This window comes from Heterodontus francisci, chromosome 18 (genome assembly GCF_036365525.1).
Source record: "Heterodontus francisci isolate sHetFra1 chromosome 18, sHetFra1.hap1, whole genome shotgun sequence".
NCBI lineage: Eukaryota > Metazoa > Chordata > Chondrichthyes > Heterodontiformes > Heterodontidae > Heterodontus > Heterodontus francisci.
The window spans coordinates 67794913-67808496 of NC_090388.1; the positions used below are offsets into that span (position 1 = coordinate 67794913).

At 42.8% G+C, this 13584-nt stretch overlaps 1 protein-coding gene across 1 annotated transcript in view; it reads right to left on the minus strand.

Moving 5' to 3' along the window:
* The window catches only part of LOC137379356 (metabotropic glutamate receptor 8-like), a 390831-nt gene that overhangs the window by 228475 nt on the left and 148772 nt on the right, over positions 1-13584 (minus strand). The window contains exon 2 of the mRNA XM_068050062.1: positions 3773-3989. Within this exon, the coding sequence (XP_067906163.1) occupies positions 3773-3989 (217 nt within the window). The remainder of the gene's footprint in view (positions 1-3772; positions 3990-13584) is intronic.

Sequence of the window (13584 nt, forward strand, 5' to 3'; positions counted from 1 at the left end):
GAGACATACAGTTTCATGAATATGTTTCCCTTTAAATGTTATGCTGATATTTAACATGTACAAGCAAAACTGTTTCCTTGAAGAGATAACTACACACTGAATTATAAGTGATGTTCTGCTCCATATGTAAAATCGCATTTTTCATCCTCCATAGAGTCTAGATCAGAATAAATGTATTGCATTAGATTAAGTACTGAATTAATGTATCAAAGCTGCACAGAAATGCATCTCTTTTCCTCAGTTGATTGATCTCCAATGTGGTGGAATCATGTATCGAGCAACTATGCTTCAGAAAACAAAAATAATGAAGTTAGAATTTATTTATGTCCTTTTAAAGCCATTTATACAGGGAATACTCAGAAAATTGCAACCAAGTGTAGGCCAAGAACATCTAGCAATATCTGAACATGTGACAGCAATGGATTAATTGAATTTTCCATTCAAATACCGATTCTCTGCACCATTTGATAAAAACAGGCTCAAGCGAGGCCAATAGACAAGAATTTACATCTCAATTTTTCAAAGAAATAATTGCTATTTGACAGGCTTCAACTAACTATTTACAGTTTAACCTGTACACCTGTCGGAATACTGCTCAATGAAAATAGATCACAAAGCCCTTCTGCCCATTTGATCACCACCTTTCAGGATACACTACTGTTGCCTTCAAAATACAGATTCTAGATATTTTTACATCAGTCTGTTGCCTTGGACTCAAGCATGTTTCCTGGGAAACAATTCCAGTTCTTTTCAATATTTCAGTGAACAAGTGGTCAATCTTTGAAATAGGCTCCCTCGGGAGATGAGGAAAGCAGTTATTGATTCGGCCAAATGCAAATTAGATTTTTTTCAGAAAATTACATTTTGGGAAGCAGTATATGAGTACTTTGAGAGTTAACGTAAGTGTAGCATGCTTGGAGGAAAATGATGATTTTGGACCTATGGTTCAATAAAGCTCTGCACTACTGAGGTTTTCCTCATGTCACGTCGGGATCTGTTGTACACAGTTTGATACAGAATGATTGCTATGATTAGTTAACACCCCAATTACCATTAAATGATGCGACCATTGTAGAAGGCGAACTAGATGGACTTTGGTCTTTTTTCATCCAGTAATTCTCCAATGTTCCTATTTTGTTGGTCACCCTGTGTGCACAGAAATACTTGATGGTATCAGTTCTAAATTTGCCTTTTACAATGATAAACTTGTGCCTTTTTCTGTTGCCCTGTTATATCTGAAAGCATTGATTTGTTTTCACTTTCTCTCCAAGTATTTCATATACCTTATAGGACCAAAATTCTACCTTTGATAGGTTACTCTACAGTTTGAATACGAGAATTATGAGAAATAATAACAGCACACTCAAATATCTGAATTAAATATTAATTATTACATCAGACATACAATGCAAAATTCTATTCTATTATGGACTATGTGCCATCTACATTAAAAGTTCTAAGCAGATTCAAAGAAAAAATCTGGCAATACAATGCCCTTCTTAATCCACTCTTAGTAAGGTGGACAGTGTTATAGCCTGTATGACACTGTCCACCTTACTTCAACGTCCTTTCAGTGAATCTCATCTTGTGAAGACCACAGTCAGCTGATTGGCTGGACAGCTCATGCAAATCTCAACCATTTAATTGGAAAACTTTCTGATAAGGATTGTTTATTGAAGAGGCCCACTGAGTTCTGTGTAATCTCATCAAGGCCTCATTCTTTACACAGACGTCAACTTTAGCTACATAATGTCTTTGTTCCTTCTTGATAACACTGTCTGGTTTTGCTGCTTTGCAACAGTTCAGCAGATTTTTAATTTTAAAACAAGATTTTCTCCCATCAGCACTGTTCCCAGCTTGCCAAAGCTTATTGGTTGATTGTCCAGCTTGAATACTGTGTCAAAAAGGACTCCTCTTCCTTACAACCTTTATGAGATTGTGTTGAGGCATCTCTTGTTGAGGCTGCATAACCCTCGCTTGTTCATAGGTCCCTTATTTTGCTAATTATAAGCAATATTATCAAATATATTTAGATATGACACACATCAATTCCTATCCATATCATGATCACGTTCAAACTTGGCATTGCTGCAATGATTTTGTCGATTCCAACCCAAGCAGCCATTAAGGTGATACTATCCATTCCTAATTGTTATTTTGATGATTATTCTATTTAAATATATGTATAAACTATCAAATATTTAACATGGTGTTTGAATGTTACAAATGTTTGATATTTTATTATGGTAGCGTGATAGTGGAAGAAACTCAGGTACTATCAATTCAAAGAAATGTATAGATTTAAAATTTCAGGACTAGGTTTTATTCTTGCACTGCAGCAACTTGAAAGGAGATGCTATAAGCAGTTCTCAAACCTGTTCCATTCCCTTGGTGATGCAAAGTGAGTTTTAGCACTTCAAGATAAATATAGTTCTACGATATCTGATTTTGTCATAGTAACAAAGCAATGGCCACATGTTGCACACTGTGTTCAACACTGCACCCTCAGAACTAATGACGTCCACAACTAATCAAGGTCAATGCAGCATGGATTCCACACTCTCCCTGCCCTCTCCCCCACAATTAACCATGCCTCTCCCACCCCATAATCCAGCAATCGTTCTGTTGCTACTGCCTCATGTATCAGAGCTACACAAGCTTTTCTTAAACTCGTATCAAATGATGCAGCATAGACATTCTATCCTGCCACTAGCACCTCCCCAACATCTGAAATTTACCAAAAGTTGGAACCCAACAATGTGGAGAACTGCATCTTTTGATTGTACGGTGTAATGGTATATTGTATTGCTAGCTGAGATAAACTTTATCCAATATTGTTCCTATAGTATTGGTCAAAGTGTGTTGCTCTCACAGTCTAGAAACTATACCTGTTTCAATCAGACAATTAAATTCCATTAACAAAATACAGCAAACCTTTATGAAGTTATTATCTTGGCTCCTTTAAATGTTTAAGTCAATGCTTGTACAATTTCAAGTAAAATAATGTAAACATGGCTTACAAAAGTTGCCGCAATATTTAATGAATACAAATTTTTTCTCTTTTCCATTGCAATCCACTCAATCTTCAGCATAGAGATGGGGTACATTTAACATACTAAGCATATGAAAATGACAGACAGGAAAAGACCTACTGGTGCATCCAGACTGTCCCACATAGTTGTGATGCTTTATACACAACACATACTTCCCACCCCACCCAAAGCATGTAATCTCCTGGGAGAGGTACAAAGGACAGTTAAAAACCCAGGCCAATTAGGGGAAAAGAAATTGGAAAATGTCTTTCCAGCTGGTCCAGGAGATCACATTGGACTGGATTAATGTTACACAATACCTACCTCTTGAATGAGGTGATTTCCACCCCAGCCAGAAACAGGCCCAGCTCTCACTTGAGGCAATACAGCGAATCAGCGTTCACCTACAAGCTGGCAAACTGTTCCACAGGTCCACTATTCTCTGAAAACAGAAGAACTGCCAAACATCCAACCTAGCTCTTCCCTTTACAAAATAAATATGACCCCCTGATCCTCTCTAACCTAATCAGTTGAAATAACTGGCCTACATAAACACAATCTAATTCCTTCATTATTTTGTAAAGATCAATCAAATCACCCCTAAATTAGGCATTCAGTGGATGCCCAGATCATTCACCTTCCAACAGTTTTAATGACTCCCCTGAGCAGATTGCGTTCAAAGAATCCAAGGTTCCAGATGACGGTTTGTCATAACAAAACTTCTGTAAATTATCACTTACCGGTCTCCCTTGAGATCTGTACAAATGCTTCCACACCGCTTTCTCCATAGTTACCCTCTGAGGCTAAAGTTGAGACATAATTCCAACCAAGAGCTGTAACAATATCCACCATTGCTTGAACTTGGTACGAGTCAGGTGGGACCACTCGGGAAAAGAAGTCGTATCTGCTGTTGTCACTCAGTTCTGGGGCAGTTGATGCATAGCTGATCTGAGGGATCTGTGTCAAAAAATGAATATACCATTCAAAATGTGAAAAATAAATTAAATATTACTTCATTGAGATTCGTAATTAATAACTAAGCTGGAAATCCTAAGGTTTAAATGATTTCACCCTGTAAAGCAACACCGTTTTCCATTGCTACTGCTGACACTCGAAGCCTACACAGAATGTGACTGTACAACTCCATTCATGTTAGATCTCAGAGCAATCAATAAAACAAAGGCATTGTAAAACTAATCCCAGTATACTCACTGCAGAGAATCTTTAACTTTCTTCAATTTTCTCCCCTGATCCATCTGCTCCTGAAGTAGTTAACCAATTGCAAGTGCATTGCATTGGCAGTCCTCCCTTGCCCACTTAACTGGCTATTGTCTATGGGCGAGTAGAGGCAGTGAATGTCTGTAGACTATTCAGCAATGGGGAGCATCAAAACTGGGCCCAATCCTTTCCTCACTTAATGAGTACTTTCCAGCACAGATCACTGGGAAGCAATCAGAAACCAAAACTGGCTAATGTTTCCCCTTCCTAGCAACAGAATGCGAAAGCTGCAGATGAGATCAACTAACTCAATACAGACCAGGACAGAACCTGGGAATACCCTCTTCTGGTAGGACATGCACGGGTACACACACATACACACATGGACACATACATGTGCACAATCATACAGATACAGATGCATGCGCATACACACGGCCATGTGCACGCACGCACACATGGATATGTGCACATATACACATTTGCACAAGCATACATGCTCGTGGATGTGCGTACACACATATACACACGTGTGGGAGTGACACACACATGGACACACAGACACAGATGTGCACACGTGCTCATATACACACAGATGCATGCACACACAGAAACACAGACACATATGCATACACAAATACACACAGATGCATATGTGCACACAGACATACACACAGGCACCCAAACACATACACCCACGGATGCAAGCATGCACACACAAACATGCACACAGACATACGGTCATGCAGGCCCCAACCTGCCAAGAATGCGGCATATTAATTTTGTCATATGAACATTGATTTTAAACTTGCTAGGAAGAAAAGAAGGCCTGTTACAAGGGCTGCCAGACACTTAACTGAAAAACATTTTCAGAATTAACAGACAGTGCTTGTGGAGACAAAAGGACCATTCCCTGACACATTCAACCCACAATGGATTTTGATCACCAGACATTGAAGGTGTAAGGAAGAGTATTCCAGAGATTGCTAAGGTGATTACAATCCACAAAAGGCAGGACTGGTCAAACCAGCTGGCCACATGACTAACTGGTTAGTCCAGGATGTTTTTGAATTAGCCACAGAGTTTGAACTCAGAAGAAAGACTGTTTGATCCTGGGGTGAGATGACCTCTCCTGTCTGCTCCCATCTGTTTCTCACAAGCCTCTGGACCACTGAGGACACATGAATTTCAAGAGAGAAAAGTCTACATTGAACAAGGTTTAAGAAGAATACTAGGCCCCAATGAAAAGCAAGACCTACCTACAATCAAGGACTTTACAGCGAGTTCAAAGAACAGTAACCAAAACCCTCTTCAGATATTTTCTCAAACTTTTCCACTTTATTTATTCTGCTCTTTCTGTCTCTATCTGCATGTGTGTATGTGTATGCATGTTAGCGTGGGCACGTCGTGTAACCGTAGGCGTTAACCGAATTAGAGTTTAAGTTTAATAAATTTCAACCTTTTTTCTTTAAACCTAAGAAAACCTATTTGGCTAGTTTCTTTCCCTTATAATCGGAAGTCAGCGAACAGGATTCACTAAGGAGGAGCTTTAAAAAATGGTGTGTTTAAAATTAAACCCTGTTACGGTAAGACAAGGTGAAGGCGAAGAGGGAACCCTAGACCCCTTTCTCACCTGGTCGTAACAATATGCACACACAATGGACACACACACCATATACACAGACATGTGCACACACACACACGCACCCACACACACACATTCACAGACAGTTATACACAAGAACAACTATGTAGAAATCTTTACTAATGCTTAAACATTTTGCTCGATGCTGATTTGATTGACATTCACCTCAGATTTCAGACTGAATTGGGTGCAAAGATCTCATCTGTTCAGATCAAATTATATAAATTGATATAAACAAGTAAATTGCTTTTGAATGTTTACTAAAGCATCATTTAAATGCAATAAAGAAGTTTCACACAAATAAGTATCTTTAACCATGTTGCAGAACGTTTCACCTTGGCTTCAATTTAAGACAAAATATTTTATTTTCCAGTAACCATTCAAATGAAATTTTGGATGCATAATTTGGATTAGTAGCCCTGTCACCTCCTGAGGTGTGCGCTGTTCCGCCCGTCACTTGCGGCACAGCATGCATGGCGTACCATGTTGAGAAGAGCGCTCGCGCAGACGATTTCTACATGTGCCGGAAACAGCTGGAGTGGTGATATCATTACGTCACACAGCCCAACCAGCTAATGTGATGCCCATTTTCCAAATTTGAACCATGCAGGACCAATGAATTGACACATCGCTCACAAAAGATCAAGCGTTCAGCTGGAAGACGGGCTCTGCACGAGCATTACCGAAAGAGCTGGGCACCCAACTTACAGGTAGGGTGAGTTTGTAGAACAACTTCTATTTCAAAGTATCTGGAAGTACTGATTCTGGATGTTTTGTGCTGAGTTCCTGCATTTGGCAAGGCGTGTTGCTGCATCCTCACAGGGAGGACAGAGGATTGGGTGGCCTGTCCCCACAAAGGCTACAACAGGGCTGAAGCTGCAGTGCCTCTGTGTCAGCAGCATGACAGAGAGATGGAACAAAAGCTGCAGAGAGGGAAAGCTCTGCACAATGCCCTCTGCCAAATTGTAGCTGGACTCCTCCATATTCCTTGACAATGACAGGAGGCTCTAGGGTAGGCCTGCCAATGTGCTCAGCATCTCGGTGGGTCCATCAGCCCTCTCCTGTATGTCACTCCATCGAGGTCCTCATCTGAGTCCTCCATACAGAAACATGCCTGCGATCTCACCCTCCAGGGAGCTGGCACACAAACCATCCCCTTCCCATTGCGTGACTGCCGCTTACTCATGCCTGGTGACCCACCACTTGCAGATTCCAATTCTGTACCAGTTCTGAAACATACTGCCATCCTCAATTCTCAGCAATGCCACGGGCTCTGTCACAGCCAGCCCCATGATGAGGAGAACCACAGGCTTCAGGAAATGCAGGAGACCTTGTTCCCTCTCCAATTCTGTTCTGCTCATTTCTATTGTGCCACATTGTCCTGCAAGAGAGGGGGAAGAATGCAAGTAATTATGTAGAACAAGGTTTGTGTGATGTGCCTGCCACAGCCAAATAGTTGGAGGTATGTGGAGGCAGAGAGAGGTGGTTGTGAGGCAGGCAGAATTGGTATATATGTGTGATAGAGGGGTGGAGTACCTGAATGTTAGGTGTGAATCCTGAGTGCCAAGGGCTGCTGATGGCTGAATGATGGGGGAGTGGTGCATTGAGCAACATGAGAGGTTAGTGGAGTGGTTGGTGGGGATGTCATGTGATGATGCATTCATGACTTTGACCACCTGGGTGAGCTCATTAGACTTCGTGTGGCACTGCTGTCAGGTCCTCGGGTCCAGGCTCCGAAAGTTGACCTCCCTAGCCACCTGCTGCCACTTCCTGCTGCGTGTGGTACTTGAGGGTCTCCTGGCCACCTGCAGAATCATGGTGTCCCTCCTCCTGTGTTGCATCCTGGAGCCCTCTTTCCACCATGGTGTTCTATTTTCCTTGTTAGGATTGCAGCAGTAATATTCAGCAGCAGCCTCCTGTAATTCAATGCAGGTTCCCTGTGCTCTCTGTGAATGCTGCTTGGCTGCCTGCTGAGCGCAGAGGCAGCCAGTGCATACGTTCACCAGAACCCAAGTGGGCAAGTCATGAACCCTCACAACGGAAGACCAGCCAAGCCAAATTTTAGCTCTATATCTTTTATTCTTATTGCTTGGCTATACTAATTTTATGAAACTGCTAAGAAAGCATCAACCTTTTCAAAATATATACATATAATATATCTTCTTGACTTTCTCTCTCTCTCCCCCCGATACTAAGTTGAGGAATGTGTGGCCGAGTGCCTATCTGTCAGCAAGATGAGCACTAGCTGAGGTCGCACAACCTTTTCCCACTCGAGAGTATCTGTCACTGCTGAAACTGAATCTTGTCATCTCAGCCAACCTGCCAGATGGAGCCCCATGCTATGGTGGGACGGTCCATCACACTGGAGACGTGGGAATCAGAGTGAAGGACTGATATTAAGCAGCTTAACCTGCTGCTACACCTCCTGCCATCTGATTACAGTGGTTGTGAAGACATGGAACAGTGACTTCTGCAGGATAGGGAGAAATTGTAAATAACAATATTGAAAAAACAACACTATGTAAAATATATCCATGTAGATGACACTAGGGCTGTGAAATTCGCTCCATAGAACCCAGCTTTTTGGCACTACGGGTGCCGTTTTGCCTCCAAAATGGGGTCGCCAGTGCACCCACACACGTCTGGTGCTAGATGCACCAGACACCATTTTGGTGAGGCTGTTCGTGCCCTGTGTCCGCACTTTCACCAGGAATATGCAGAGTACATAGATCATGACATCAAGCAGCAGGTAATGCTGATTTGCTGCTAGTGCTGCCATTTTGGAGCTTATCCTCTCTTATCCTCACACAGCTGAAAACATGTTCAGCATCAGGAAGGACACCCCCATTCCCTAGTTAAAGGGATCATCAATTACTTACAGGTTGATTGATTTCTACTGCCTTTTGCTGCGATTGTAGAAGTGTTTGGTAGTTTCCAGAATTGTTTAAAGTTGCTAAAGTCTACAGGGAGAGGTGTGACATGTGCTGAAGGATTTTGCCTTGACTTCAAGGATTCTGCACAAACCACATGCTCCCAGACATGGGTGCAGTTTTCCCTTGGGATATAACATGACAGGGAGAAGAAGCAGAAGCGACACAGAGCAGGACAGGCTGCTGGGAAAGGGAGATGGAGAAGGGTTCTCAGCAGGAGGCCATATCCACCCAGGATGTTCAGGGAGCCACAAAGTCTGCCTGAGAATGATACTGCCAGTGGTTATTGCCAGTGAATGTTACCGTCACCATGACCTTTTAAACATCTGGCACCACCAACACTCACCTACCAACAAAATCTCTAGAAATCACAACTCATACTTCACATTCATAGCTTCATCTCACCCTCACACACTTATCACTGCTGCAAGTCTCACACCCACTTCTCAGCGTCCCCTCAATGACAGCTAGTCAACCATGATAGCCACATCATCCAAACCGATTGCACCTCACTCACTGACATGCTCCCTCTTGCAGGACAAGGTGGTCCATAACCAAAGGCAGCACCTAACCAGGGGGGACAGACATGGCTGCATGTCTTATCCCAATGCAGAAGACTGTGCCTGCCATCATTGTACTGACCATGGCTGAAAGCATTGAAGAAGGCGGTACGTTCATACCTAATCCTTCTTCTCACATCCCACTTCCCCTTCATCCCACAATGTCTTCTGATTTAATTTAATGATGCACCTCTTGCTTTCCCCCACTGCCCTCACCACAACCCTTGTGACTTTCTCCTTCCAGATACCCAGACACTGGCCAGGGAGTAGTGCAGGAGCAAGAAAAGGTAGCGGAAGAAGAGACTGATATTGAAAAAACACTGTCATTCGATCTCACACTCTCAGTCATCATCTCAGGTGCATTGGCAGGCCTGTTAGAAAGTCTGAAGTCCACTATTAAGGAGCATGAAAAAGTCTGGCTCCAACCTGGCATAGGACTTCGCACAGAACTTACCCTTCCATTGCTGCACAAGCAGAAGCCACTCAGCATCTGCTTGTTGCCACACAGGCTCAGACTGTTGCCATCGTGGCTGCAGATTGAAGTGCTCAAAGGGGCTTACAGGGTGTCACAGCAGTCCAGCAATTGGTGCTCCAGCAGATTACTCGGATTGCTTAGACAACACCCTGGGGGGAGTGGCAATGGTTCCGTGCAACACAAACCTGTTGTTCCAGGATCGTGGCACAGACTCTGCTGAGTGCTCTGGATTCCTCCAGAGTGATCCAGGCAGTGGAAGCATTGCTTAAGCACCCTAATGGTCTGCTTGATAACACTTGCGAAAGCAGCATGGCTCTCATTATGTATGTGCTACCTACGTGTGCGTGGGTTGTGCACCAGAATCGTGAACCAGGTGGTCAGTGGATAGTCCTTTTCGCCATTAGCAACTCTCTAGTCACTCATGGTGGCTCAAATACTAATGGTACAGCAGACTGATGCAGAATAAAACATCAAGACTGCTGCCAAGATAGCAGGCACGAGTGAGTATGGTTGCACACCAGCTGTACATTGATGGAGTGGGACCCTTAGCAGTTTTAGTACATCTCTGGATTTAGATCAGGGACCCGTAAAACATTGTGCGTGCAGTCAGTGACACCCTGGACCATGGGGAAGCCTGCAATCCTGAAGCCACATGCATGTTCCTCCTGCTTCCCTCTGAAAAGAAGGCAACATATTCCCCTTTCTTTGCAAACAGTGCATTAGTCACCTCCCTTCTGGAACAGTGGGTGACCAACTGTGAGATGTTGGAGATGCTGCCTGCTCCAGCCTGGAAGAAACCCGATGTGAAGAAGTTCATGGTCACTTTCAAAGCCACTGGTAGTGTCATCCTCGCCTTGCTCTGAGTCAGCAGGCCTGCTTGCAGCAGGTGTCAGATTTCAATTAACACCTCCTCAGTGAAATGGAGACGTCTAATGCATGGTTCCTGGCTGAGGTTAAGGTAGGAGAATTTCTCCCTTAAAACCCTGGGAGGATATAGCCTCCTCCCACTCCTGCTCTTCCCTCTATGAGCAGCTTGGCTTCCTCTGTGCCACCTCTGCTCATTCTGCCTGTCATGCTGCAGGCCAAGGGGAATAGAAACTATAGCACCCCTGTCTGGGAGCAAATGGTGTGAGCAGAAGCCTTAAAGTAAAAATCAAGGTCTTTACTACATGTGACACTATACCCTGCAGACTTCACCAACTTTAAGTGACAGTACAAACCACCAAACACTTCCACGAATTCAGCAGCAGCCAATAGAAATCAATCAGCAACTAACCCAAGAGTGGTTGATGAGTCCTTTAAATAGCACTGGCTGCAGCGTGGGGTCCTGCCTGCTGCTGAACGCATGTTCAGCTGTGTGACTTTAAGAGAGGGCATTATCTGGAGCGTTAAGGTCAAAAATGGCACCACTAGAGTCAAATCAGTGTCACACCCTGACTGACATCACAATCTGCCTACCCTGCATACTTCCAGGCCATGCTTCTAGATGATGTCACTACCAAACTATCCAAAATGGCAATCGGCAGAGCCCACACCAGAAATGTGCACACATAGCGCAAACACCATTTTGGACATGAAGCAGCAGCTTAGTGCCAATAACATGGGTGGGCCGGAGCCAAAACTTGCAGCCTATATCTTTAGCATTGCTGTCTGACAGAAGAGATGTGCAGGTTTTGAAATCTGAAAATAGCTAACTGTTCTCAAGAATTCAGTATTCTTTTAATTTTTCTAGGGGCCCTAACAGTGAGACTCACACTTAATATCATTTTCTAACAATGTGAACACAACAAACCATTTCAGCACCTGGCAGCAAAGCAATGCTGCACCTAATACAAGGTGCGAGTGGCACATGATCCTGCCAGAGCATCTTGCATGTGTGCGCCATCTCCAGGGAGTAAGCACACATGATGTTTACATTCTGAGGCAATCAAACATCACAGTTCTTTGAAAAGACATGGACAATGCAATGTGACATAACTCTGGCTGATGACATCTATGTAGACCTCTGATGACTCTACTTCACAGTAGAGAATGGCTAAACTGAGGCACATATGGAAATGAGGATTCTCCCTGAAGGAACATATTGGATGCTAAAGCAATGATTCAGATGCTTGAATTGTCATTGGGGAGGAGAAGACTCACAATATTAACAAGAGAAGATGGAAAAATTATAAGTGTTGGCTGGATATTGTACAATATTTCCAGGGACAGAGGTCTCACCATAGACTCGGCTGCGGAGTAATTGAAAAATCATCGAAGGCTAGGAGGCCAATGATGTACAACAGCTAGCAGCAACTGATCTGTCTGTTTAGGCAAGGCATGAGCATTGTGGCAAATTTCCCACTTTTCAAATGGGCTTTGCAACTGTACCTGATAACCACTTGAACATATGTATAACTCTTATTTGCTTTAATCATTTAGTTTTTGTGGGGAAGTACACGTTTTCTATTAGGTTTAATCTTGGCCAACTGCCATTTTCCTTTCTGCTCAATGAAAGAAGCACAGACAGTAAAATACATGAAAATGAACTAAGTGGATTCTCCGTCTTTTTCTATGTGGTGTCCATTTGTAATCTTGGAATTTTCCACATTGAATGAGCCTCCTGTTGTGTGACTGTCCCGAAGAAGCACCACCACAACTAGTAAAATTGTGGAAAGCCGCGCCTTTCTTCGCAAAAGCAGAATATATATTTTAAAATTTATCAAACAGTGTAATTCTTTTCAATGAGATTTCCTTCATTCTTGGCATTTTCAAATGAACTTTCCCACCCTATTAGTGCTCACGCTACATTTTCAAAAGATGTTGCTGTAATCACACCAGTTTGCCTTATTACATTCTAGGGCAGTATCTTTCCCAGCACATTGTAAAAGAAAGAATATATGATCTGGCCATTTGACCAGATCTAAAATATCAACAGGTGGTCAAAGCATACTTCTCTTTTAAGTTTCCTGCAAGTAATCATTTGCAGAGTTCTTATCGATGAATGGCACCTTTTCACGCATCACCACAACTCATTCTCAGATGCTGGACAAAATATTGCTTTTAAAATCAATTTTCAGCCATTTAGACTGGCACATAGTCATGTTGAAGCTCACTAGACCTGCAGATTAGTAATTAACATTAGTAACAATCATAGAATATAGCTCTGTTTTTATTCAGAAACAGTACAAAAAAGGTATACAGAAGGGACAGATAGCTACACCAACAAAGTGAAAGCTAATCATGCCGCAAATATGTTTCCTGAACCAGGTGATCTGGCTCAATAAATCAGCAATGGTGGGCCTCAGTGATTAGTTCCAGTGGGATTTTTAAGGCTCACATTTGCCAGGGATCGTATTGTGGCTGTATATGGGGAGGGTACAGAAAAAAAACATCTGTCTGCCTCTGGTGCATTTCAGATGAATACACAGGACTGTGTTTGCTTCAGCCAGATGTCCAGGTCATGTGGCTCATCTGCTCTGTTCCTGCTATTCTCAACAGCAGGAAAGGTCATTATATCCCCTTTCTACACAAAGTACAGCAATAACAATAGGGCAAACATAAGTTCTACCACATAGCAAGCATTCTAAATGCCTGGGGGCCAATCAACTCCATATATGTGACTCACAGTCCACCTGTCCTTAATGAGGACATTTTTTGGGAAGCAGTTTGAAACCATGAGCATTTAGGTCAACCATGATCCCAATTATAAATTGATAATTATTCTCAAAGTCCAGTTATTGCC